The 27,901-nt window shown below is 43.4% G+C and overlaps 1 protein-coding gene across 6 annotated transcripts in view; it reads left to right on the top strand.

Annotated features, from left to right (window-relative positions):
* LOC138293569 (coiled-coil domain-containing protein 159-like) overlaps positions 1-27,901 on the top strand; it is a 130,293-nt gene that overhangs the window by 70,035 nt on the left and 32,357 nt on the right. For all 6 annotated transcript variants that reach the window (XM_069232835.1, XM_069232838.1, XM_069232836.1 and 3 more), the window contains 2 exons: positions 13,291-13,372; positions 18,347-18,527. In XM_069232835.1, the coding sequence (XP_069088936.1) occupies positions 13,291-13,372; positions 18,347-18,527 (263 nt within the window). The remainder of the gene's footprint in view (positions 1-13,290; positions 13,373-18,346; positions 18,528-27,901) is intronic.

Raw genomic sequence — 27,901 nt, 5'->3', positions numbered from 1 at the left:
CTTCACACTTCCCCACTGCAGGAACTGTAACACTTGGCGGTGAACCGCAAAGGCTCAGAAAATTGGGTAAAACAGGGAGTGACCACTTCAGCTAGGAACAGTCCTATGATGTCCAGAGCTGAAGTGACTCCTCTCCCTCCCACCCCACCCCGCAGAATCCTCCATCTTGGTTTGGAGGACGGGGACCAATAGGGTTAGGTCTGTGTCCCCCTCCACAAAGGGATAGGACACCGGAAGGGGTATTCACCATCAGGGACAGTAGCCATTGGCTACTGACCTCTGACCCCTGTAACACCCCTAAATCCAGGATTTAAGGGCTCCACTGAACCTAGCTCGTCAGATTCCTGACAACCTCAAGAAGATGCCAAGAACAAATAAGGACTGCTAACCCGACCCCAAAAACAGAGAAGACTACAGACATCAACTGACCTGGCCCCAGCGCCCTACCAGTATGTCTGTAGCTTCAGAAGCCCTGCTACTAAAAAGGTGATGCTTCCTGCAGGACCAGCGACCTCTCTAAACCCTAAGAGGAGTGCCTGCCCACCAGAGGACCAAGAACTCCCGAGGCCAACGGCCCTGTCCACAAGAAACTCCAACAAGGACTGCCCGGATCCGTGAGTCCTGCCCACTCTGCACCCAATGCCCACACCCTGTGTCCAGGTGTCCCACCAGTCCAAACCAGGTTCCCAGGTGAATCCGACCTTGTGTCCACCCTGGATTGATTACTCCTGGCCAACACAACGACACCTGCAGCCTAAATCCGAAGGACCCCCTGACCGCGAGAGAGTCGGACAAAGATTCCCCACGCCTCAAGGTACCCCTGCACCCGCAGCCCCCGGGCCTTGGGAAATCCGACTACCAGTCCAGCAACGTTCAGCCGGCAGCCCTCCACCTTGTCTAGCTTCTGGTTTTCTGAAACCGACCCCCTGGACCCTTGCTGCAGCCTCCTTGTGGCCCCCGGGGTCCCCTATTGAAAAGCATTGGGAGCCAGATGCTGCGTTTGCACCCTGTGCCACTGAGGGTGTGTGTTTGATGCTGACCTGTGGCCCCCCTGCTGCACACCTAAACCCCCCAGGTCTGCACTGCAAAGTCGTTGGTACTCTCCTGCTGACAGATCGATTTCCAAGTGCCCCCAGTCTTTATAGTATCCCATTTTAAACATGACAACAACTTTGACCTCTGCACCCAGCCAGCCCCATGTTGCTGGTGGCGTGTGCTTGGGGTTAACTTGAACCCTGACCAGTGGACATCCTAACCCCGGGAGACTTGAACTGTAATTCTAGTACTTATCTCAAAACTTCAACTAACATTTCTTTACCCCTAGGACTATATTGAAAATTGCACGGTGAACTTTTGAAACAGAAAATTGCTACTTATTTATAGATCGTTTTCTTTGCCAAATCGAAACAAAGTGGTGTTGATACATATGCTTGATACTTGCTAATTTACTTGCCTGCAACAAGATCCTTTTGGTTCTAGAAATAAAGTAACAATTTGTTTTTGCTATATAAAAACTATTGGTCTTTAGTTAGTCATTGAGTGTGTGCTTCATTTATTGCCTGTGTGTGTACAACAAATGCTTTGCACTACCTTCTGATAAGCCTAACTGCTCGACCACACTACCACAAAATAAAGCGTTAGTATTATCAAATTCGGCCTCTGTTAAGCCTCTGGGGAACCCCTAGACTCTGCACGCTATATCTCATTTTGATATAGAATACACAGAGCCATCTTCCTACAGTTATTTTTCAGGGATCTTTTAAAGGCTGCTGCATCTGTAATGAATCTCAGATGGACGGGCATCTGGTTCCAGATCTTTGCGTCAAGGACCATAAAGGAGGATCCCACCCTACTTTTTCTTCTAAAACGTTGGAGTGATAACAGGCATGCATTAGTAGATTCAAGGGGGGGAGGGAGCACACTGCCTCTCATCCCACCCCTATTCACCCCATTGAATCCTGGTAAATGCAGTTCGCCTACTTCAGAGTTGCTGTAGTTTTTCCCCAAAGTTAGTGCAGGTAGTGCTGTTATCTCTAGACTTGTGTATCTTGGTTTAGCCCTTCATCAGTAGAGAGCAGAAGTAGTCGAGAGCAGAGAAAAATAATCTGGGGTTGCTGGTACGTTGCCCAAGTCTTCACATTATCACTCCACAGGCACACAGGTGCATCCCAGGTGAGCTCATCAGCTCATTAGCTGAAGGGAGCCTTTTGAACACAAGGGGGAGGGAGCCTTTCATCCCAGCACAGTTCACCCTATTACTAGATTGCAGCTCTCTACCAAGGTCTTGAGAATCCTCTCATTCAAGTAACTGTATCCAGGAATTGTGAAGGGCTTGATGAGCTGTTGTAAGCTCTTTAAACATGATGTGCTTACAGACCATGTAGCTGCTCTTGAAAGTGATAAACACTGGAATGTTTAGGCAGCTTCAAGAGGAGGCGGACAACCATGTTCTGTATTACCTGGAGACGTTGTAGTAGATAGTCTGGGATTCCCAGGTACAAAACATTGCCATAGTCCAGCCTCATCAGAATCAGATGCCTGACCACTGTAACCTGTGGTTCATGCAGAAGGAAGTTCAGGAATTTCCTGAGCATTCTTAGAATCCAAATGCAGGACTTCACTACCGCCACAATCTGGGCTTTAAAGGAAAGTTGTGTGTCAGACAGAATACCCAGATTTCTTGCCACCTTCATTGTTTGGGGTGGGGGTGCGGAGGGGTGTTGCTATTGATCCAGGCTCCTGTCCAGCCTGGCAGGGGGTCGTACCCAAACAGCAGAATCTCTGTTTTGTCTGGGTTGCATTGTAGCTGCTTCATTCTAAGCCAGCCCAGTGGAGCCTTCATGCAGAGTGAGAACATTTCTTTAGTCCTGTCTGAGCTCCTTTCGTATGTTCCGCAATAGCTGTGTATCATCAGCATATGATATAACCTTGATGCCGAAGGACTCAACCAGAAATGACAGTGGGATCATCTAACCATTAAAAAGAGGGGGGTTCAGGGAGGAGCCAACTCAGTTCAAAAGTTTTACCCTGAAAGAGAAGGGCTTCATCCACACTACCTGATCTCTGTTTTCCAAAAAGGAGCCCATTCAGCTCGAAGCTGATCCAGTTACCCCCACAAACTCCAACTTGTGTAACAGCATTTCATGATCCACAGTGTCAAACACTGCTGACAAGGCTACATTGAGTCCTTAATCCATACCTGCTTAAATGGATTTGGAGCTCTTCAGTAGTTCTGTCTCAGTGGTATGACGTTCCCTAAACTCAAATTGAGAAGAGTGCAAGAGGTTGCACTCCGCTAGAAAAGCACTGAGCTGATGGCTTGTTTTATGACTGGCAAAACAATGTGCAACTCCTGTGAAGGCCTTACAAGAATTTTCACAGTGCAGGTTTTATACCTCCATGGTTTGTCAGGCGTATAACAAAAACCCTTGCCTAGTATGGTAATTTGGGAGATTGCATGTAACAAAATACCTGTCTACAGACTTTAACACTGCCTAGTACAAATCTTTCTTCTCTATAAACTTGTTGTGACAAACAACAACAGGAATACAATCTATACTTCTGAGATTAAGACACTGAGGGCCTCATTATGTGTGTGGCGGTCCATGGACCTCCAGACTCGCAGTGGCACTCGGACCGCTGCTGACAAGGGAGGTCCAACCGCCATTATGACTGTGGCGGAGCCACCACAGTCGGACCGCCGGCACCACCAGGTTGCTGCCAGCTGATGGCCTGGTGGTGCTGACGATCTCAATCCACCAGGGCAGCACCTCCGGATTACGACCCGTGTTTCTGCCATCCTTTGCATGGCGGTCAAACTGCCATGCAAAGGCTGGCAGTGTGGGGATGCTGGGGACCTCATGGGGCCCATGCACTTGGCATGGGCAATGCAGGGGCCCCTCTGGACGGCTCCATCGTGCTTTTCACTGCCTGAATTATAAGCAGCAATAAAAGCGCAACGGGTGCTGTCGCACTCGACGCATCGCAACAATGCCGCTGGCTCTGTTACAAGCCGGCCTTAATGTTGTGGTGTGTTTCCCACTGGGCGGGCAGGCGGAAACACTGTTTTCACCTGCCGGCCCAGCAGGAAACTTGTAATAGGTACTGCGGAGGGACGGACGCATATGCGGTCATCTCGATGCGGGACTTTGGCGGGTGGCCTCCGCCGCCCACCAAAGTCATAATGAGGGGCTCAGTTCTAATTATTTATGGAAAATTATTTTGGATGCAAGTTGTCTCACATTGTGCAGCTGTTTATGTAAACTATCTGTTACCTCACAAAACACACTATTTTGAATGTAATGCTATTTAAGTTTCTGAAACTTTTTTCACGATCTGTAGGGATCTGTTTTTTTTGTTATTTGCTATCAGAGCGGGCATCTATTATGTTTCCCCACTCATGTATGACAGATAATTTCTCAGATGATGGAGGACATTTATGGGTCTGGCATACTCAAATGCATTTTTACCCCTAATCATTATACAAGATGACAATCTTTAATGACAACAGGGACAAACTACTGGATGAGATGTTCAGAGACTGCATTGATATTACCAGAAAGATAGGTACATCAGCTAGTGATACATAAATGAGACGTGAGAGCCCAAAAACAAATATATTAAATTAGAAAAATTGAAGAAACAAGAATCGGTTGAAAAGAAGAGAATCCCCAGGGGACTGTTTATCCTCCTCTTCCTCACCATTGATGAAGTAGGCAAAGACTCACAGAACAAATGGGAAATACACCTATATAACACATCATATGTTATGATAAGTATACTTTACACATATGCAGACAGGAAAAGAAACAAACTCTTAGCTGAAATCGCATACCTAGAAAAATAAATCGAAGATCTCCATTTAGTGGAAGCCACTCGCAAAAAGTAATGACATGCAAGTTGTTTGCACAGATTATCAGCTGTATCTCAAAGACAAAAATTAAAAAGATATGCAGACTACGAAAATGGTAGAATGTACACCGTTGTTTAAAAAATGACAGTATAAGATCTTAAAAAAAGACCTAAAAAGAGACAAATTCCTCCTCTTATATAATGCCTGCTTCTAGCAGCAGTTTAGACATATCAAGCCTGGGAGAGGACTCTGAAGAGCAGGAAACCCCAAGAATATCTTTTTTAGAGGAAGTTCAACAATTCTGAATAGAGAACAAAAGCCATGCACAGACCACCTAACACAGTGCTAAAAAACAAGAAGAGGTGCACAAACACAAATTAGGGAAAGAACAGTGAAATTACTGAGACACGTTAAATAACCAGGAACTGGCCTTAACCAATCACGTGACCCATTTGAACCCTGATAGCGATATTCAGGGCCATGGTCCAGACATCAAAGATGCTATAATTGTAGCTAACCTGTCTGATAAGATCCTTGAGCAGTGATGAAATAAATTTAAGTTTGAAAGGCCTTGACCTCTGTCCTGCATGTAATTGTAACTTTTGGAAGTTCAAATACATTAATACAAATTCAGTAGAAAATTAAAAATCAATAATTTCTTTAGTGAAAGAGAAACACATAAAAATAGTATGCCTTCGTTGGGACGGAAAAGTCTTCTGCATGGTAAAGATGTGTACCTCTGCCCGAGTGCCCAACTGTACTGTCCCTGATTAGTATGTGTCATAAGCGAACATAGATCATGCGTGTGCATCGTGACATAGGCCTGTCTCACCGATTGTGGTTTTATTGGACTGAGAAGAGCGCCTAAGGTGCTACCCTAATAATGGTGGAAGGCTACTGCCTTCACCAGGAGTTAACACAACTTAAGCAGCAGAAGCTAGGTGGTGGTAGCTTAAAGGGTAGTGATCAGGGATAGTGAACAGGACCTTTCTACCTTGTGTCACTGCAGTGAGCCCAGAGGCTCACTCACTTTTTAAACAATTCTGCTGCTGTGTGCTTAACTCACCCTTGGCCTACATTAGGTACATATGGAGTGCTCCATAGCACAGGAGTGGTGTCTCTGCATTAGTTGTTGTGTACCTGGGAAGGGTACAGCACAAGGATGGTGCAGAACTATGCAGTAAATGTTTGATTAATACATGTGCGAGATGTATGTATGCCTGAGAGGCGTACAGTACATGAGAAATGTAGTGCTGGGCAGAGCATTCACAGGGACTGCTTGTGCTCTGTATGCGTGTTTGCTTGTGTGAAGTACAATACATGAAGGGTAAAGAGTTGTGCAGCAAATTTGTTTGCTGGCAGTGCATGTGTTTTAATATCAGCACACTCTTGCTGAATATAGGAAAGCTTATGTACTGAATAGTGTAGGCAGATTGAATGTATATACTGGTTGCACATTACAGTTAAAGCTACAAGGCTTCTTGCTGGGCTTCCCTGCATCAAAAGAAAAGGGCAGGAATGCACCATATTTATGAGATACAGCACATTCCTGTCCTCTTCCACTGCACTGGCATACAGTGGGCTGCCCTGCACTATTGCAGGCACCCTTGAACCATGGTCCAAGGTTGTCTGCGATGTAGGATTTTTGTGCAAGAAGGGATACCTTCCTGCACATAAGTAATCGATGCAGGTGTTTTCCTCCTTGTATTTGTGCCATAGAATGCAGCACACACAGAAAGAGGAAAAACCAGAAGAAATAAAGTTATTTCTCCTTGTTATGTCTACCCTGGGGAGGGGTAAGCTTTTTTTGCATTCCCAGGTTTACAAACCCTTGTAAATCTGGGAATGCTTTAAGGTCTATGGGTGTTGCGTGAGCAAACCCACTGTAATGCCCATGCAACGCCTCTTTCATGCCGAGTAAGCCAACGCAGCGACTTGTGCTGCTGTTGCCGCGTTGCCTTACTCCGTATCTACAAAGCCATGCAGTGTGTCAAATATCAAATAATGAACTTGTTAAATAAGGGCCCAGATTTCATCCAAATCAATCTGGCCATTGATAGCTGTTCCAAATTAATCAGTCGTTCTAGCGTCTAAGCGATTTATGGAATGTTGAGGAGAAACCCCTCTTATTTCTTTCAGCTACACATAATATAGACCACAGTATATCATTCTCTGTGTGCCTGGCATTCATGTTGTGTTCAACTGGGGGGGGGGGCCCTACCACACCACATCTAATCCTTGATTGGTGTTGAAGTATTCACGCTCTTACCATTTGGGTGGTTTGCCCTACATAGGCTAAACCGCATGGGCATCGAATACAATATACTGTGTTTCTTGTACTACAATTGGAAAAACCCTTCTGTTCATGTATTTTCCATTATTCGTAATGGACTGTGAATTGTTGGTGAATTGGCAGTCTGCATTGTTGCTGTATTTATAATGTCCAGCCACTGGAGGCAGGTGTAGCATATCTCTGAAAGTCTTTCTTCTTCTGTCTGGGTCTGACTGCCTTGACTAGGTGCACTTGTAGATTCCGAGCTTTACAGAATGATAAGGTTGGATGGGGAATTTGCAAAGGTGCTAGTATTTTCCATTTAAAAAAAAAAATAATGTTCTTTACTTTATTTTGTTTTGGATTGTAAGCACACGTTAATGGGAATTTCTCGTGTTGTGTTTTTTTTTTTTTTTTTTTTTTTAAAGTAAGCAAGGTTTCGCTAGGTGTATACCATGCGCGCTTGGAAGCTATGTTTACTAATTTCTTGTGGTACCCTCTACCTGTCCGCATTCTCACTAGAGTATCAGTGTTCTTAAAATAGTCATCCTTCTTGCAACAGTCCCTCCTAATGCGGAGGAACAGTCCATATGGAAGATTTTCTTTTAAACTGTGGGGATGTGCACTAGAAAAAGGTAATAGCATCTTTCTATCTGTAGGTTTGATATGCAAGCTTAACTTGAAGCTGTCTTTCTTTACCTTTATCCAAAGGCCTAAAAAGTTAATATTTTTGTTGTTGCTACACATTGTGAATTTAAGCTCAGCAGTCTCGTGGTTAAGCTTTTCTACAAATCCTGTTAGGGTCTCGATGTCCAACTTCCATAAAGATGTCATCAGTATATCTAAACCATTCTTTAATGTTGTTTTTATGTGGGTTTGTGTTATAGACACATCGTTCCTCAAAACAGTTCATGACTAAATTGCATATGGGTTGGGCGGTCTCCTCATGCAAAGCAAGGACAGAGGGGAAAGGTTAGTAGCTTTTGGTTCACCAGCATAAAAGGGAACAGAGAGCATGTATTCAGCCGTCAAAAAGGAAGCATTGGCGTGTTGGTGAGGATTACAGTAAATTAGGACATATATGTGGGAGCTCATTTTGAATTGCGCACTAACCATAAACCATTTGTAGATTTGTTTTCTACAAAAGGTGCAGATAGAGCAACTCCCACAGTGGCAAAGCGGTTGTACAGGTTACAAGAACACACCTTTGATGTCAAGTACATGCCAGGAATCAAGAACGTTAAAACGTGTCTCGCTTGGCTTTAAATTACAATACTGTGGAGGATGACGATGGAAGGTTGGTTGCCAGCATGCAAGAAGTGTGTGTTGGGGATATTGGTGAAGATGTGTGGAAACAAGCGATTGATAGTGATGGGGTTTTGTAACTTGTGATGACAAAATTACCAAGTGCAAATGTGTTGCATTTGGGAAACAAGAGAATTGAGTGCATTTTTGCCAGTCTGGAAGGAATTGTCTTTGGAGAATGATATTCTCTGAAGAAGGGACCAGATTGGTGACGCCCATGAACTTGAGAGACAGGTTGTTGGAATTATTGCATGTTGGTGATTGGTGGTATGTCTGCCATGAAGAGAAAAGCCTGGGTTGATTTTTGGTTGTCTGGCATGGATAGGTCAGTAGAAAAGTTTATTCGGAATTGTGTACCTTGCACATGCAGTGATAAAATCCATACAATTATGGAGACTCCTTTTGTGCTATAGCGTTTCCAAAGAGATAATGGGAAAAGGTTGCTATTGACATCGGCGGTCCATTTGATTCTTTGGGAGTTAAAAGCAGATTTGCTGTTGTTACAGCAGATAACTTCACTCGAAGTTTTGCCATTTTGAGTAGTAAAGTCATCCGAGGTTATTGCTTTTTTTTAAAGAGTGAAGAGGTGTTCAGGAGAGAGGGTTGTTCAGCAGAAATTGTCTCGGAGGATGGTCCACAATTAGTTTCCGACGAGCTTGAATAATTTCTTAAAGAATTAAACATCTGAGAAAAACAGTTTATCATCCATGCAGGAATTGGTTAGTTGAACGTTTCAACCGGCTATTGGATGAGTGTATTCAGTTGGCATTATGTGGGAAATTGAATTGGTGACAAGAGATGAAAAACATGCTGTGGAGTTACTAAACAACACCATATACAGTTACTGGTGAAACACTGTTCTTTTACTGAAAGGAAGAGTTGCTTGCACGTTGGTGGTTCTGCGTGGATGGAAAAGGTGAGTCGTAGAATTCTGAACAAACAGATGGTGCATAAAAAAGTGCAAAAAGTACAAGAGTCAGCATGCTAATAGACCTAATAGTAAATTGAGAAGGATGCTAAAGATGTTCAAGGAAGGGGATTTGGTAAGAGCATGTGTGGGGAACATCTCAGAAAAAAGAAAGTTCTAAATAGTCTGATCCAAAAAAGGGCAAAGAGAGTGAAGGGAATTAAGATTTTGTGGAGTGATGGAAGGATGGTGGAATGCAATGAAAATTGCTTGTTGTGGTGAATTGGAGTGCCAGCTCTGGAAAGAAAATCCTGAAGAATTGGTGGTGATTCCAGCCAATAAGAAAGGGCCTACAGGTAACAGTCCCGATGAATGTGTACCATTGCTGGTGAGAGAGGAAAGGATTAGTGGTCGAATTACGTACAAACCGAAAAATTGGGTGATTATGTTCTTCGTGTGAAGGGGGAGTTGTAGGAGGCTGGCCTGGCTTATAGTGGGTACCTTGTGGTTCTTACGCCTTGTGCCAGCTCCAGTTATCCCTTATTAGTAGAATAGAGGTGTTCTAGCAGCTTAGGCTGATAGAGGTAGCTATAGCAGAGCAGCTTACTCTGAACTAGGAGACATACAAAGCTCCTACTATACCACTTACATCATATAGCACTATATCACAAGAAAACACAATACTCAGAGTTACTAAAAATAAAGGTACTCTATTTTAGTGACAATATGCCAAAAGTATCTCAGAGGATATACTCCCTTAGGAGGTAAGTAATATACACAAAATATATAGACACAAACCAAAATCAGGGTTGTAACAGTTAGAAAAGTAGTGCAAACAATGTAGAATCACAATAGAATGCAATAGGGAGAAATAGGCCTAGGGGCAACAGAAACCATATACTCCAAAAGTGGAATGCGAACCACGAATGGACCCCAGGCCTAGTGTAGTGTGTAGAGGGTCGCTGGGAGTGTACGAAAACACTAAGGGTGTCCAAAATACCCCACCCCAAGACCCTGAAAAGTAGGAGTAAAGTTACCCTACTACCCCAGAAAGACAGTAAAGTCGTGATAGGGGATTCTGCCAGGACAACAACTGACTGCAAAACACTGAAGACTGGACCTGAGGACCTGTAAATGAAGGGGACCAAGTCCAAGAGTCACGCAAGTATCTCGGGGGGTGGAGGGGAGGGGGGGGGGAGGAGCCCACTAAACCCCGGAAGAAGGTGCAGAAGGGCTGCCTTTGGGTGAAAGAAGCCGAAGATTCTGCAACAACGGAAGGTGCCAGGAACTTCTCCTTTGGTCAGGAGATGTCCCACGGTGTGCTGGAAGATGCAGAGTTGTTTCCACGCAGAAAGACCGCAAACAAGCCTTGCTAGCTGCAAGAGTTGCAGTTGAGGATTTTGGGTGCTGCCAGGGCCCATGAAGGACCACGAGGTTGCCCCTTGGAGGAGGAGACAGAGGGGGCGCTCAGCAACAGGCAGCACCCGCAGAAGCACCTGAACAGGCACTTAGAAGATCTGAGGACAGCGGTCGCTCAGAGTCACAAAGGAGGGTCCCACGATGTCTGAGTCCAACTCAGCGAGTTGGGCAATGCAGGACGGAGTGCTGGGGACCTGGGCTAGGCTGTGCACGAAGGAAGTCTTGCAAAAGTGCACAGAAGCCTGAGCTGCTGCAGTTCACACAGTACACAGGATTACTGTCTGGCATGGGGAGGCAAGTAATTACCTCCACCAAATTTGAACAGAAGGGCCACTGGAGTGTCGAAGACACTTGGACCCAGCTCCTGTGTTCGAGGGACCATGCTAGTCAGGATGAGAGGGGACCCAAAGGACCGGTGATGCAGAAGTTTGGTGCCTGCGTTAGCAGGGGAAAGATTCCGTCGACCCTCTGGAGATTTCTTCTTGGCTTCCAGTGCAGGGTGAAGGCAGACAGCCCTCAGAGCATGCACCACCAGGAAACAGTCGAGAAAGCCGGCAGGATGAGGCGCTACAATGTTGCTAGTAGTCTTCTTGCTACTTTGTTGCTGTTATGCAGGTGTCCTGGAGAAGTCAGCGGTCGATCCTTGGCAGAAGTTGGAGAGGGAAGTGCAGAGGAACTCTAGTGAGCTCTTGCATTCATTATCTGGTGAGATGCCCACAGGAGAGACCCTAAATAGCTCTCAGTGGAGGATTGGCTACTGAGAAAGGTAAGCATCTATCAGGAGGGGTCTCTGACGTCACCTGCTGGCCCTGGCCACTCAGAGCTGTCCATTGTGCCCTCACACCTCTGCATACAAGATGGCAGAGGTCTGGGACACACTGGAGGAGCTCTGGGCACCACCCCTGGGATGGACAGGGGAGTGGTCACACCCCTTTCCTTTGTCCAGTTTCTTGCCAGAGCAGGGGCTGGGGGTTCCCTGAACCGGTGTAGACTGGCTTGTGCAAGGAGGGCAGCACCTGTGCCCTTCAAAGCATTTCCAGACGCAGGGGGAGGCTACTCCTCCCCAGCCCTTAACACCTATTTCCAAAGGGAGGGCAGAACCCTGTCTGTGGGTTGGCAGCAGCAGTAGCTGCAGAGAAAACCCCAGAGAGCTGGTTTGGCAGTTCCCGGGGTCATAGTGGAGCCCCGGGGATGCATGGGATTGGCACTCCAATACCAGATTTGGCATGGGGGGGGGACAATTCCATGATCTTAGACATGTTACATGGCCATATTCAGAGTTACCATTGTGAAGCTACATATAGGTATTGACCTATATGTAGTGCACGCGTGTAATGGTGCCTCCGCACTCACAAGGTGTGGGGAAATTGCCCTGAACTATGTGGGGGCACCTTTGCTAGTGCAAGGGTGCCCTCACACTTAGTAACTTTGCACCTAACCTTCAGCAAGTGAAGGCTAGACATATAGGTGACTTATAAGTTACTTAAGTGCAGTGAATAATGGCTGTGAAATTACATGTGCGTTTTTTCACTCAGGCTGCAGTGGCAGTCCTGTGTAAGATTTGTCTGAGCTCCCTATGGGTGGCAAAAGAAATGCTGCAGCCCATAGGGATCTCCTGGAACCCCAATACCCTGGGTACCTAGGTACCATATACTAGGGAATTATAAGGGTGTTCCAGTGTTCCAATTAGAATTGGTGAATATGGTCACTAGCCTATAGTGACAATTTTAAAGGCAGAGAGAGCATAAGCACTTAGGTTCTCGTTAGCAGAGCCTCAGTGACACAGTTAGTCACTATACAGGTACACACATTCAGGCCACAAACTATGAGCACTGGGGTCCTGGATAGCAGGATCCCAGTGAGACAAGCAAAAACAAACTTGCATACATGTAAAAATGGGGGTTACATGCCAGGCAAGATGGTACTTTCCTACACATATGCACTCTTCTCCCACTGGCTTTCAGAAACAGCACTAATGAAGTGCATAATGGGAGATTGTACTGATCAAGTGTCTGATAGAAGTGTGAGGACTTCATTCATTCATTCATGGATACGAGTCGATGTCTCTAGGATAAAGTCATGAAAGACAAATCTACCTTTATTGAATTGTAAACTCCTGATTTCTATTGTAAGAACAGCAAATGGTGGGATATTTTGGAGGCTTTGCAGTAGATTGTTGTTTCCGTGGAGGAAATGGTGGCGCATGGTACTTTACTGCCCCCCCCCCCACACTACATCTCAGTGACCTGTAAGGGAGAAAGGATACAAATGGAGATGTAGTCCATTGAGTTCGGTAGGAGATAAAAGTTGGCAAGTATATTTTGACAGCTCAATATGGATTGTAATAATAGATTTTCCTATCCATTATTCCAATCCTAGTTACTGGGTCAGGAAACAATATAAAAGGCAAGATTTATTTGCCAAGTGGTTGGAATTACCAAGGTATCAATCCACAAACATGCCTTATTGTAATATTGATATGTCTTAATCTTTTATCTTTCAACACTATTTTTATGCCTATATTTCTCACTGCAGATTATTGCATCTCTTAACCAGACAGTAATGCGTTTGGAGAAGGATCGAGAACACCAGCGCCAGAGGATCCACAGCCTGGAAGGTGGGTAATGTTTGATGTGTGTAGCCACACCATGTTGGTGAGATTAAACTAGACCTACAAGCACTGTACCAACACATTTGGCAGAATTAGGGGTTCTTCCGTACCTTGAATGAAAATGGTATTTTCTACACATAATTTCTATACTATTTAGCATGCATTGTGCAATTTTAGTAATGTTTGTGGGATGGGTTACGTGTGTTCAGTTCTCTATGGAAACTATTTTTTTATTATCATTTCAATGCTGTTTACACTCCCTCCAAAAAATGTAATTGTTGCTTTGGATAATGTTGATGTTTGTGATCATACATTCAGTTTGGGTTTCAGACGAGTGCCACCACTCCCCCACATGCCTCTCTTTCCTCTTTCTTTGCCTCCCTTCATTTTCTTCTTTTTATTTACTGACCTGTGTCATTCTTATTTTCCCCTTGTCCCCTTCATCTACTGATTCCTTCACCCGGGATCCACTCCTTCACAGTCCAGGCTCCCTCTGCTGTTCATAAGTTTAAAAAGGCTGGAGTAGCTCCTCCACGCAGATAATTGTACTCTTGTGAGTATGTGGGGTAATGTTGAACTCTCTACACTTATACTTAGTGTGGGTGTTGAGTTAGCCCATAGCTCATGGTTTGGATGGCTTGGTTTTGTCTAAGTAGAATGCTTTGGATTTGATAGCTTTCATATCTATTCTTGTTTTTTACCCACTCCAGAGTATTTCAGTGTCACATTGTTCTGATTGGAGGAATTGTATCCTTCCACTTCTCAACTCAGAGGACTCTTTTATTATGTTTTTTTTGTTTTAAGAACTCTGTGGGGAACGTATGTGTTTTACTTTCTATTTCTCCCTTTTTTCTCTTCCTCTTCACCATTTTCATTCCCCGCCCTCCTCGATGCCCCTCTGCTTCTGATCCCACTCTCTGTGCTTTAATTTTTTTTTTTTTTTTTTTTTACAAGGTGCCAGCAGCTGCAGTGTTCTGCTGGGCTACTAACTTCCTTTCATACTTTTTCATTTTTTATATAATTTTAATTTATCATTCTTACATGCCCAGCCACCATGTTAGAAAGCTAAATTAAAAATGGTGATCATGCATCACAATGCGTGTTCCATGACAAACTTGTAGGCATCTATCTTAGAATGGGTTTTATTTAACAGAAGACCCATTTCAAGATTGCAGCCATTCGTCCTGACATAGTCAATAGTTTAGCCTTTTTTTCGAATCGAGACCTCCTGGCTTTTGTCCGTGCTTGTTTTGTCTGCAATCAAAGCCTGTGCTAGGAACTTGAGTGTGTCTGTCATGTCCCGCCCCAGTAACATGTTTATACTCATGACTCCCACCAGGCTGCTTTCTACACAGAGACCATCTCCGTCTGAGGAAACTCAGTGTTCAGTCCTTGATGTATTTCTATAGTATTTTAGTCAAATAAAATATACCACGAGTTGGAAAATTAGAATTTGTAACCTGGACTGACATGTTTTGGACCTTATACTGAACATACCTGTTTTCTGAGCAGTCCCCTTGCGTGTTAGTAGGTGGATTCGTTTGGCTTCACATGGCTTTGTTGGTGCCATTCGCACTGGAATTTAAAGGCACCACACCAGTACACTAACCCCAGTTCTTCCTTTTACATGCCATCAATCTCCTCAGTCATTTGTTTTTAGTGGATTTTTGTAATTTATATTTTTTTGTTTGTTTACACTCCTGTGTGTGCGACCAGTGTGCCTTTTGCTGTCTTTTTTTGGACTAAGCCAATCCAAAACAAGTTGGTTTTAAGCCTCGTGGTGCCTGTCACAGGCAAATGACTGTAACAGACCAACCCAATCCTCACCCTTATCCTGCCCCATCTCCCCCCCTCTTGATGTGTCTTTAGTGTCTTGAGCCAGACAAAAGCATGCCCGGATTTCTAAACCATGTATCCGAAGGCAATTAGCATGCGAGCCATGAAGTTCCTGGCCATTCAACACATCATTCACCGATCCAGGTCATGGTCACTGGGAGGTCCTTGGACCATTCTCAGAGCCATTTGTGCCGATCATCATGATCCAGAACTACTTCAGGAAAATCCTGCAAGCAGTCCAGGAAGTTGAAATGTTCTTTGACTTCTGTGCCCCTGTCCAAATCATCAGGTGAGGCGCAGGAATGATGTCACAAATCTAGGCCTCACTCCCATGTCGCCCTGTGGAGTCTAAGCCCAGGTCTTCTTTGCACCTCCCCAAGTTCCCTTGAGCCATGCACCTCATTTTGGGCAGCGGGACCATTCTAGGGTGCCCTCAGCCTCATGAGTTCAAGAGGAACTCTGACTGGATTTCCACTGGAGGGTTACCCTCTGCGCTGGACGGCCCTCCAGGATTTGTTGGTGGATCTAGATTGATGCTGGTTATGACTAAGTACAGATCCCATTGTGATTCCTGACTCTGATACAGAGTCAGACCAATGTCGCTTGACACTGGCACAATTGCTGATGGAATCCAGACGATCTGAATTAGAGACAAACCCTATTTCACGGAAAGGCCCTGTGAGGAGCACAAATTGGGGAGGGGGGGGAAGGGTAGGAGGGGTCTCAGGATCCCTATTGTTATCCTGCCCACCCCAGAAGAATCCATAGCTGAGGATAAATGATATGTGGAACAGGTTGATGTCAGTGATCTGGATTCCTCTTGTCTCCAACGGAATCTCAGCTCTACAACAACCTGCTGGTTTTGAGAGTAATACGCTTGGCATTGAAAGCCTTCCTTCCTTCCATCCATCGAACGGAGGCCTGTTCAGGTGTTCACTGACAACACCACCGCCATGTGGTACTGCAACAAACAGGGCAACGTAGGGTCCTGGAGTCTGTCCCGGATAAGTTCTTTCCGCCTTTCGACATGGTCTAAACGTCAGGATATCTTCCTGATGTGCAGCACCTGGCAGGATCCCTTAGTACCAGGGCGAGCTAACTCGGCTAGGAATGCCTCGTGCATCACGAATGGCATCTTCACCCGAAGGTGGTCCATGGCTTCTTCAGAGATTGGGATGACCTTGTTTATATCTCTTCGCCACCGTCGATAATGCACAATGTGAAGGCACTTCTGCACGCTGAGGTTTCCAAGGTGGCTCTCGTTCAGGGACACATTTAGTTGTAAGTAGAGTTCAAGTCTCCTGAATGCCTTCTCTCCAATACCACTCGCACCTCGAGTTCTGAAGATGAAGATCAGAACCAACTGAGCCCAAGTCATCCTGTTGGCTCCAGGTTAAGCAAGGAAAGTATGCTATCCCGAACTACTGGGCATGAATCCTCTGATCAGGATGCATCTTCAGGATGCTCTCCTGTCCCAGTAACAGGGCAGAGTTCAGCAATTACTCCTGCACACTCTCAACCTGCATGTATGGAAATTGAGCAGCGACAACTGGAAATATATGATTTACCTCCTGAATTATGTGATGTCATCTTAGCAGCCAGGCATCCCTCAACAAGGACTATATAAATCTGCTGACGGGACACATTTGTGACTTGGTATGCTAACAAATCCATTGGCCCTCTATTTGCACCCTTCTTTTGTTTGCATTGCCCCTTGCCCTGGCAAGGCCTTGCTTTGGGCACAGTTAAAGATTAACTTTCAGCCATTTTGGCTTTCTTGCGATTGAAGGATCAACCCTCCCTGTTCAAGTCATCTGTTGTTACCCAATTCCTGAAAGGTTTCCATCACTTTTCCCCCTACACTTTTCATTATGCCCTAAAGGGATCTTAATTTAGTCCTTACATTTGTGATGGGTTCCCTTTTGAACCCAAGCATAGCTGCCCTTTTCAACTGTTCATCATCCAAACAGCCTTTTTTGTGACTAACATCTGCCAGGAGGATTAGTTAGTTGCAGGTGTTCTAGGTTATCACCTGCCCCCATATTCTTTAGAAAATAAAAAAAACACATTTGCACAGATAGAAAATAGAGATTGACAACAATACACCCAGCCACATAATGAAATAAAATAGCAAACATGCATACGTCAGCTTGAACAAGATAAACGTACTGATAAACATAGAGATGCTGAGAAAACCACATTATGGAAGAGGCTGATAATCCAACACTTAGAGCCACAAAAAAGATGTAAAGTGGCACAAAGAGATAGTTACGTAGAGTGATGGTATTTGAATTACAGTCTGAGCAAGAAATAATCGTGAAGCCCAAAAGGCGCAAAAGAGAGTTTGCCAATCGGCCTGTGTCTCTCTGTCAGTCATCCAAACATTTAGACAGACAGAAAGGGAAACATTATAAGAGAGAGACTGAGAGATAGCTGTGGAAACACAGAAAAAGTAATAAAGAGAAACAAAGAAGTCTCAAGAGTTTAGGAAAGTCACATGCTGAAAGAGTCACTGATACACATGCAAATGCTGAGAGAGGCAATACCACTTAGAACCAGCATAGACCGGTTGAAAAAGAGGCAGAGGAAAGACTGAGGAGCTAGCAAAGCAGTGATAGCATGGTCGGGTTTATATTTAAGAACAATGAGAATAACTTTGTTGCGTCCTAATTTTAAAAGTAGAGAATATAAAATAAAAGTAGAAATAATAAGTAGATAAGTAAACAGTAAATGTAATAACAAGTAAATAAGTAAATTAAGTATAATAAATAAGTGCCCCTGTGCAACATTAGTACAAATAAGCAATAAGTTAATAAATAAGTAAAATAAATAGGTAAATAAGTAGAAATATTCATCCTGTGAATCCTTTCTACAAAGTGGTAATGTACTATAAACAATGTAGAGCAAACCTATTTCACTGCAGCCCAGAACATCCGGGCGTAATAGATGTCTGTGATCCCCAGAGGGCTCTAACCAAGCGTCAGTCAACAACAGTTCAACTGTGCAGTGAGAATCCAGCGCCACTGTTTAAGAGAGTTAAGCTTCATACCAGACATTGTTGCCACTTGCACATAGTTAGCTATGCTCCCTGCTTATTGTGACACTGTTCAGTTGATCTTTTCTCTCTTTGCTGTGGGGTCACAGAGGAGGTGCAGCGGTTGCAGAACACCGCCCGTAGTTCCTCGGATGCTGTGCTCGAGAGGAGGATGGAAGACTTGAGGAGGGAGCTCTCTAGTGAGTTGCGCCACCTACGGGAGCAGGTCCTAGAGATTCCAGATCGAGGGCAGTCATCTGTACTCAATCTGATAGAAGAGATTAACGAGAGGTAAGTGCAGAGTATATAAATACACATTTCTTTAGCTTTGAGCTGTGCACAAAGGGGAGCAATGCTGTAAAACGTTGGGAGTGTTTTACTCACACTCTTAACACATTTCACAATAGGAAACCAGCTGTGTGTCAAATGTTTTGGATTGCAGGGTTCCTGATTAAAGATAAAAGATTTTCTTTGCAGGAAAAATCCAGGAAAGTCAGCTGAATACCTCCAGAAAAATAGACAGAGTACAGGAAACCACATACAACACTTAAAATTACTTAACAGATGGAAATGCCTTCCATCGCATTATCTGTAGGCCTTGTTGGTTATGCAGATGTACTGTCCTAAAATATATTAGGCTGAAGCTTTCCCCCCATTTTGATGACTATTTTGTTGTTCTTTGCATTTTTTCATTGTCCTTCAACATTACAGAAACCGCCCACAGGCTAACTGAGCAGCCGTTTTTTCACTATAAATTGTGATAATCGGTATCTACGTTTTGTGGTTTTTCTTATGACACCTTTTCAAAAAATCCCAAAATGTTGGCATCCGTTTTTGGAAAATGTCTCTATTAAAAGCTCAAGACCGTACCAGTATTAAAATGTAGCACTCTCCCAGGGGTGTGGAATTTATAAAAATATCTACTTGTCCATGGGGCTGGTTAATTCTTAAATCTACTTGTCCTGTAAAACAATCTACTTGTCCCTTTGGTGTCATGTAGTGCAGCGACAAATTATGGCAGCAATCTCATTATGTAAGACCTATGATAATAGCCTCTCTGATTATGTTACGGCTACTGCTATAGTAGGGCTTGAATACTTGCAATTGTAATCCCTGCTATAGCAATTTCCTTATTTTGCCACCTTTCCCCAGGCCTACATACTGGGGCTGGAGGAAGCAGTAAGCAATAGTTCCAGGGCTGGAATGCCTTTGAGTCTGCAAACCTACTAATTTGCATGTTTAAGGATTTCACCAGCTCTTCTCTAATCTTTTCCCATAATGAGAAAGGTTGGAAATTTACTCCTGACAAGCGCAGAAGTAGAGGTTCTTCCAGGTTGGAGGGAAAATGAACTTGTAAACACTCTATAGATTTTCACATGAACAAATTAACACATGCATATTTGCTTGTACTAATATACAGTTCACAAATATTTTCTAGGAGTACGATTTCCTGCTCTACTTTTGTAAGTTCCTGTGATTTCATGAAAGCCACTAATTCAGACATAGACCATGGGTGTACTTTAGTGACATTCTTTAAGAATTGGGTCCCTAATTAGGTCTGGCGTTAACAAAGACATTTTGTCCCAGATTCAAAAAAAGTGGTGGTTCACATTGTAAAGCAACACTTTTCTTGCCCCCCCTGGAATTAGGTACAATAGCGTCAAAACTTCTGACGCTAGTGGAGCAAATTGCAGAGGCCTACTGATTCCAAAGGGTGCGTCCTTTTCATTTCTGCTTCAAGCAGGTGTTAAAAAGGACACCAAGAATGGCACAATTAAATCTTGTAGACTTCATTGCGCCATTTTTGCGGGCCTTCTTGTGCCAGAACACCCCTTTGCATACATTATGACCGGTGCATGCATAATGTGGCACAAATGGTCATAAAGTGGCGCAGTGCAGTGATATGGTGAAGCGTTTTTGGCAAACTATTGCTACATTAACGTCAGGAAAATGATGCTAATGTGGCATTAGATGGCGCAAGGCCATCCTTAAATTTGGGCCTTTGTTTTTAATAAACATCTATTTCTCTATCTATTGGATGGCTTTACTGTGAGTGATTGCATTCTGCTCTTCCACAAGGGGCATATTGGCACACAAAGTAGTTTTCTGCAGTGCCAGGAACCTCTGTGGCAATCAGTGTAGTAATGAAACTGGAGGGGGCCCCCCCTGCAAAGAATATGGAGGGCCCCTCCCTCAAGACTAACTCAGGGCAGGTGCTGTGCTGAGGGGGCCCGTGGAAGGGGGCTGTGGGGCCTTTGCTATGCCACTAGTGGCAATGTGTGCTTTTTGTGACCCCAAACTTTTTTTTTCTTTTTGCCAGTGCTTGTTACAATTGTATGGGCCTGGATGCTCCCACAACAATAAAATGTTACAAAAACCATGTCAAAACAAGGCACGCATTAACAAAACCAAAAGACTAAAAAAAAAAAAAAAATGTTGGATCGGTTGGCTTTGCCAGTGCTTGTTTATTTTTATCCTTCTTATAATCTTGTTGAAAATGGTTACACTGACTTTCCATTAGGAATATTTTTTGGAAATACTAGCATGCATCAACACATTTTACTACATGACGCTTCAAAGAAATAGCATCTTTCATAGAAGCAAAACATTATTTTTCCTAACATTGAATTTTGAAAGCAAAAAATCACTCTTGCTTACAAGCTGCTGCAACTATTTGCATCTAACCAGAAAACATTCTGGGAGCATTATACTTAGTCTCATACTGTTAAACTTTTCAAACAAGTATGTACACTTTTTACTTTATTTTTTTTTTATTATTTTTTTTTACTGTAGTCACTGCCAGTAGTGCAGTGTGACCTTAAAACGTTTACTTACAGCGCTCAACCTAATAATGAATGCTTTTAATTAATGAACCATAAATACAGGTTTGAACAGCATTAACTTTTGGACACACATTACCTCAACTGCAGACAATTCCCTTCTCTGTAAAGTGGCAGCAAATGGGTTTGTGCTGCAGGGGGGTGGGCCTATTTGTCCCAAGGACAAAATAAACATGAAAACTTGTTGCCCTTGACCCTAAACAATATGTCCCGGGGGTCGGGCGATAGGAATTCCACATCCCTGTCTCCTAATTTGGTAATAACCTCGTGTTCAGGTCTGTTTGTGGCCCAACCCAGGGGTGGATTCTGAGCATGCTTGACATATTATACATTTATGGAATTATTTCAGGTTTTTATGCTACATACGGCTCCAAAAGATATCTGAGCTCTAGAGAAAGGGGAGGATATTCACAAAGAGTGCTCTTGGGGACACCTGGAATGCCCATAGGTACCAGAGCTTTTTCCTTCAGAGACTGTTTTTTTCTTTTTGTGCCTCTCTATCACAAATTGGATGTGGTTGTTAGACAGAAGAATGGATAGGCAAGAACAGTGCCAGGGTTGTTCCTCAAGACCACTTGTAACATGACAACTTGATGGTGAAGCCTTAGTGAACAGATTCATGGTCTATATTGCATCATTCAGTTGGTTAATGGCGAAGTAGGACAGACATAGGCATCTTGCGGGCAGGCTATGCACAGTGATAGACTTCTATGTGGCTGGGAGGTGGAACGTCTTGAGTCCTAGAGTGGCTCTTAGCCATATGCCAAGTTGACGAGGTGGGTGCTCAGTCAGTTGCAAATATTGTAGAAGTCTTCAAGACATAAACAAGTTTGAAGTGCACCCCAAATTGGAATTTGCCGAAATGAGTTGCCAATTGAAAGCAAACTGCTCAGTGTGAATACTGCATTTCAACACCTGGCACCATCTTCTCATCAAGTCATTCATTTATGACCTACACATTGTCCCATGTACATCTCTGTGAGATATACAATTATCTTACCATTCTTGAGACTGTCTTGAAGGTCATGACGTGTGATATACGCCGGCATGCCACTGCATACAAGCATGGTGGTGGAGCACCTCAAGCACACCTGTGTACGCAGCAGGAGAGTCTTTCCATGCAGTATAGTTCATAGATGCTTGGGGAGTCATTTGTATACAAGGTAGAAGCTACTATGTGCATCCAGGACAAGGCATATCCTCTGTACACCAGATTTGTCTTGCAACAAGTGCATGTACAAGATGCTTTTCAGTGTGCACAAATAAAAAGAGATACACAGTAGTAGTTGTCAAGCAGCATGCATGAACATCTGAGATTGTGCATCAGTATGTGGTGTCATAGACACAAATCTATAATGACAGTCACCTGTGAGTTTTAGAGATACACTATGATGCAGTCTGAATTTTCCATAGCCTTACCGAGTTGGATACCAGTCGTATTGACATGCTTGAATTTTTCCTGCCTGCAAAATCGCTACTAGGGCAATTCTAGTGAAATGTATTTTTGGCTATTTCCTTTACCAGTACATTTTTTATTATTTATTTATTTTTAACCATGCAGACCATTTAACTACTAAGTTTTCTAAAAATGCAGGCGAAACAGTACTCATTTTTAACCAGCGGAAGTACTTGTTGGATATATATATTGTTAAAAGTCATGAAGAAATTTTCACCATACAGAAAAGAATCACTGTTAAAGAGCTTGCAGAAAAAGGTACTGGGTGTTTAGGCTGCTTCCACACCTGGAGGAGCATGAGGAAAGAGAAGTGCACCCATGCACTTGCTGTAAAGCCATGAAAAACTTTAACGTTTTGTAAAAGGGAAATTATACAGAATATCCATAAGGGAAACAGTAGATAATTACATTGGTGCTCTTTGTGTCACAATGACAACTTGCACGTCTTCTTGCACTGAGTGCTTTATTATTATTGCATTAGTGACAAAGATGTCCAGTCATAAGATTCAGGAAATGTTGTGGTTTAATTAAAAATCCTAGCTTCTTACAGGCCAGTATTGTTACCAGGGGAACAGTAATGTCACTGTGTGCCAACACTGGAAATAAGAGTAAATAAGAATTATGTGTGTGCTAAATGAGAATGTGCAGTCTGTTTTGATAAAAAGCTTTTAAATTAGAGAAAGTTGTAAAACTCCCTTTTGGGAATTAATAATTCTCATACCTCCCTGATCTAATTTTAGACTTAGTTTATTCAGTGCAATCAGTGGCTTTATATTAAGCCATATACATTAATTCCACAAGTTATCAATGGTTTTTACAAATTTTGCTGGTAAGTGTTGCAGTATTATTATAACCAAATAGTTTAAGACTGGTGTTGGAATAAATTTTGTACCCTGTTGTGGGGGCAGTTTTAGTAGATATGATAGCCGTAGATATGATAGTTTGGATCTTTTTGAGTGTATTCTCTGAGGTTATAGATAGTTGTTCATAAAGCAGATGCCTAGGTTTGGTGTAGTTTTTTTTTGTTTTTTTGTTATTTAAGACTTGAGTAATCAGTCATGCCTTTTGTTAAAGCATACAATCGGTCTTGTTTTTAGTTAGTTTGTAACCTGAGATTTGAGAGTATTGTTAAATGACGTGTGAGATATTAGGAAAGATATTTCTAATTGTGATAGAAACAAGCGAATATCATCCATGTCGGCAGCTACTTTGTGAACGTCGTTTCCAAACTTGATCCCTAAAAATATTACATTTTTTGTGCTTCAATGGAACACTCTATTGTCAACAAACGTAGAAGGAGAGAAGGGGCAACCTTACTATGTTCCTTGTTTTAGAGAGAAATTGATCCCTTTAGCTTTGATAGAAGTCCTTGGATTGTGATACAGACATTGTTGGTAGGTGGCACTCTTGATGGAAAAGTCTTCCTTTCTGAGTGTCAAATAAGAAGGGCCTTAAGACTCTATCAAAAGCCTTGTGGCGTCGAGCTATGGCAACAGACATGGTTTGTAGTCTTTCTTCAAACTTCATATTATGAATGAATAGTCTAGTATAGTCTTTCAGTCAGTCTGTCTGTGTTGACCGATTCAAAAAGGGCGAAATGACCTTCAGCCTATTTTCAAATATTTTGTGTATAGTTTGCCCTCAGTGTTTAGTAAGGAGATCAGTCAGCAATTTCCCAGGTTCTGAGGGTCTTTGTAATATTTATGGATTGGTACATCTAATGCTCTGAGTCCCTACCTCAAAGCTTCTTTGAACAAAAAGTGAGTGAAAACCTATTTAGAGTTAATATCATCTTCTGACTTTTTAGGGGTTTAGAGGTCTTGGAAGAAGTCTTTAAGTGTTCAGACAGTCTTATTTGCAGAAGTGATGCTTCCTTTTGTTGATGGAATTAATATGAGACCTAGCGTTTTTAATTTTAGCTAATTGACTTTCATTTCACCTGCTCTGTTATCCTCACAAAAAAAGTTTGCTTAATTGAGTTGTAAGGTATAGTCTGCCTCTTTATTTTTTTATTCTTTTCTGTATTATGTTTGTGTTAATTTTGTATTATATAGTTTAAGTTATTATATTTTGTTAAAGCTAGTTATAAGCATGTTGACTTTTAAGCTCAAAAATGTTTTGTTTCTAATTTTGTTTGTTTTAGCAGCAATACTGACTACAGGGCTTCTTATATATGGCTTCAAGATGCCCTGTGAGGTACCTTGTTTAATTCCTGGTATGCTGCTTTGTAAACATGGGAAAATATCAACTTTTATTTTGTTTTTGTTTGAGTGATCTTTTAATACCTCAGTATGTAGACACCAGAACCTTTCTTTTAGGACAAAACAAATTAGATTGAGTCAATTTATGTATATAGGCTCGACATTCATGTTCTCAACTTGGTTTCCATGTCCATTACTTAAAAGATAATCAATCCCAGAATAGGATTGATGGAAGAAGGAAAAAAGGTAAATTGTAACGGACTTTTTGAATATCCCCTGGCTGGAATTGGATTTTTTTCATGCTTTTGCTCCCTCTTGCTGGTAGGATACACCATGGACCTCTGCGGTGCCTTGTACCTCCTCCAGAAGTGATAACACTGAGTTCCATACTAGGTGCCATTCCTGTGCACAGGTGTCTGTTTCTCACTTTCCATCAACTTTCAGATGGATCCAGAACTCCACTCCCACATTTGTCACTTTTATCAACCTCAGTTGTGTACAACAGTGTACCAGGTTAATATATCGCCACCCAAGACCATGGGCTTTAGGCAGTGCTAAGACTGCAGGAAGCCGATATCTGCGGAATGTTTTTCTGTGGTGTCTCCTGGCCCTAATACAGGTCTCACATTAAGTCCTCAGTTAAGTCAAAGTTCAGGTCCTGCCAGAAGTTCAAGGAGACTGAGTGGCACTTTTTTCTATCTCGACAAACTTCTGCAGAAAAGAAGTGACACAACTGACACTCCAAAGGTCCAATACACAGGTGTCATCTGAACTGAGACTATTCTGGCACGCCTAGAGTACCCAGAGCTTTCGTAGAGCCTTCAACAGATCGAGGCTGTCAGTGAGTCAGTACTGAAACTTTTTAAGACAATGCTGGTTCTCTGTGGCGTGTGTTCAGTCCTCATGTAACACCTACACCGGCAAGCCCTCCTTCTGGTTCGACTGACCCTGTTGGGTCTGTTCCTGGCACTCTGCTGGCTCCAGGCAATGCTTCGATCCTGGCCCCGAATACCCTGCGGGTTCTGATTGCTCTGGCGCTGATCTAGACAATAGTGGTGCCCACTCTGGATCCAGTTTCGATGCCAATTTTAGGTCACGTCTAGATGGCGCTTATGCTGTTGCTTAGCGACCTGTTGTATATGCTTTGTGGGTTTCAGCCCTGCTTATTGATTTTCATGGTGCCCACTCTGATCCCTTGTCAATGCCCATTTTTAGGTCTAGCTTAGACAGAGCTTGTGCTGTTGTTTAGTGACATGGTATATATTCTTTGCAGGTTTCAACTCCGCCTGTTGCTTTTCATTAGTCTATGTGGGTGTCCTTCAAAAATCCTTGCTTGCTAATGGGCAATCCTTCCTCTTTGTCCCTTCTTTTTGGTTTTGTCCCACAGAGCACTGACCAAGTACTGGATCCTTATGCTTTGCTTGGTTATCTGGTGATTTGGGGTACTATGTTCTTTTTTTTTTTTTTTCCTTTCCTGCCACATGCCTAACTTGTATCTACACGGGCGCGGTGTTTCATTTGCTGAGCATTCAAAGACCAGATCACATCTCACATGCTGCTTTCAGAGGGTGTCCATATCCCCGCCCTCATTGTTTTCTTCATTTTACTTCAATAACCAGCAGCGTATTCACCACTATCTCAAAGGTTGTGTGTAGTAGCCAAAGCCCTCACATCCTGCTGCTTCCCTATTTTCAAGGATGACATGCCTGCCCCATGAACCACCTTGTGGAACACTGAGAGCCAGCATGGGTACCATCTGCTCCGTCCGCTCCCACACCTCACAGAATGAGGCATCATGCCCACCTTGCAAAGGAACAAAGCTAGGCTAATACGAGGCACGGCATGGTCTAGGTCGCCTCACTTTTCTGCCTCATGTGTGTGCTCCCACCCAGAGCCTTGATGCAGCCAGCAGGGCACGGGAGATGCGGGAGCACAGCCGCAGGAGAGGTGTGTGTCTGTGTGAACATGTGGTAATGTGTGTATGTATGTCACGGAGACTTTATGTGTATAACTATGCGTGAGGTTGTCACTTTGCATGTGTGACTGAGTGCATGCGCCTTCCAGATTGCATTAGTTGCCTGCTATCTGTGGTGCTTATCTTTGTAATTCAAACATGCGTAGCCTGCAGCTGTGTTGTCAGTATGTGTGTATAAGTGAGTGCAAGTTTCCCAGTGTGTATGTATGCCTGTGTTTGCATGTCTTTTCTGAGTGCCTAAATTGTTTGTGTCCATTCGTTCAACTCTGTATATTTGTGTTTATGGATGTTGACTTTTCTGTTATGTGTGTATGTATTTGGGTGTGCATGCAGTTCTGTGCGTGCAATGTTAATTATGTATTTCTGCATTCCCTTTCACTTTCTGTATATTTTGCATGCATTTCCGCTTGCCTGTGCATGTGATTGTGTTGCTTGTGCCGTTTTTCTTTGTGTACGTTTTGCTGCTCATCAGGGAATGCCTTCAGAGTGAGAACAGCCTTTTCTTCCCAAACTATGCCATACATCACTGCGTTTGTTCCAGCATTAAATGTATGATGGGCGGCCTGGGCAGGAGTGGGGCACACATGGTGTCTCAGAGGTGGTTAGAATGCATGCATCTCTCTGTACTAACTCTTGCTCCATAACTGGATTTCCCTACCCACGCCATGGCTTAAGGCGGTGGGGGTGAAATGGGAGGGGTGATTCTGGTCTAGTGGCAACATATGTGACAGTAGTCAGAACATCTTGTTCTGTGACTTCACTATGGCTGGATGTGAACCTCACCCAGCCTTCTGCCTCCAGAGATGCATGCCTAATGGTCTGTTTGCTGGCTGTTACCTGCCAACTAGCAACAAGTATTGCAAGTCCACAGAAACGTATATTGATTTCTAGTAGGCATGAGCTGTTCAGCTTTATCCCCGACTTCCCTAAGCCCAACAAAGTGAAAATAAATATTCAATCAAGCTCCTAAAAAAATATATATATCTTTGCCGACTGGCTAAGTAATTGCTGAGCCATAAATTCTTGACCCACGTAGCGCTACACCTGTTAGTGTCAAGGTGGAGCAGAGGAGACAGCAAAAAAAGAGAAATAGAGGGGGCGCTGGCCCTGGTGCTGACTTATCGATCGAACAAACACTCACCGGCTGCTAAAAATCTGCTCGCCCCAGCTTTAACTTGCTCGTTCTCCGTTCC

This window comes from Pleurodeles waltl, chromosome 4_2 (assembly GCF_031143425.1).
Source record: "Pleurodeles waltl isolate 20211129_DDA chromosome 4_2, aPleWal1.hap1.20221129, whole genome shotgun sequence".
Taxonomy (NCBI): domain Eukaryota; kingdom Metazoa; phylum Chordata; class Amphibia; order Caudata; family Salamandridae; genus Pleurodeles; species Pleurodeles waltl.
Note: the sequence above shows the minus strand (reverse complement) of the source record. Positions and strands in the feature narration are given on the sequence as shown.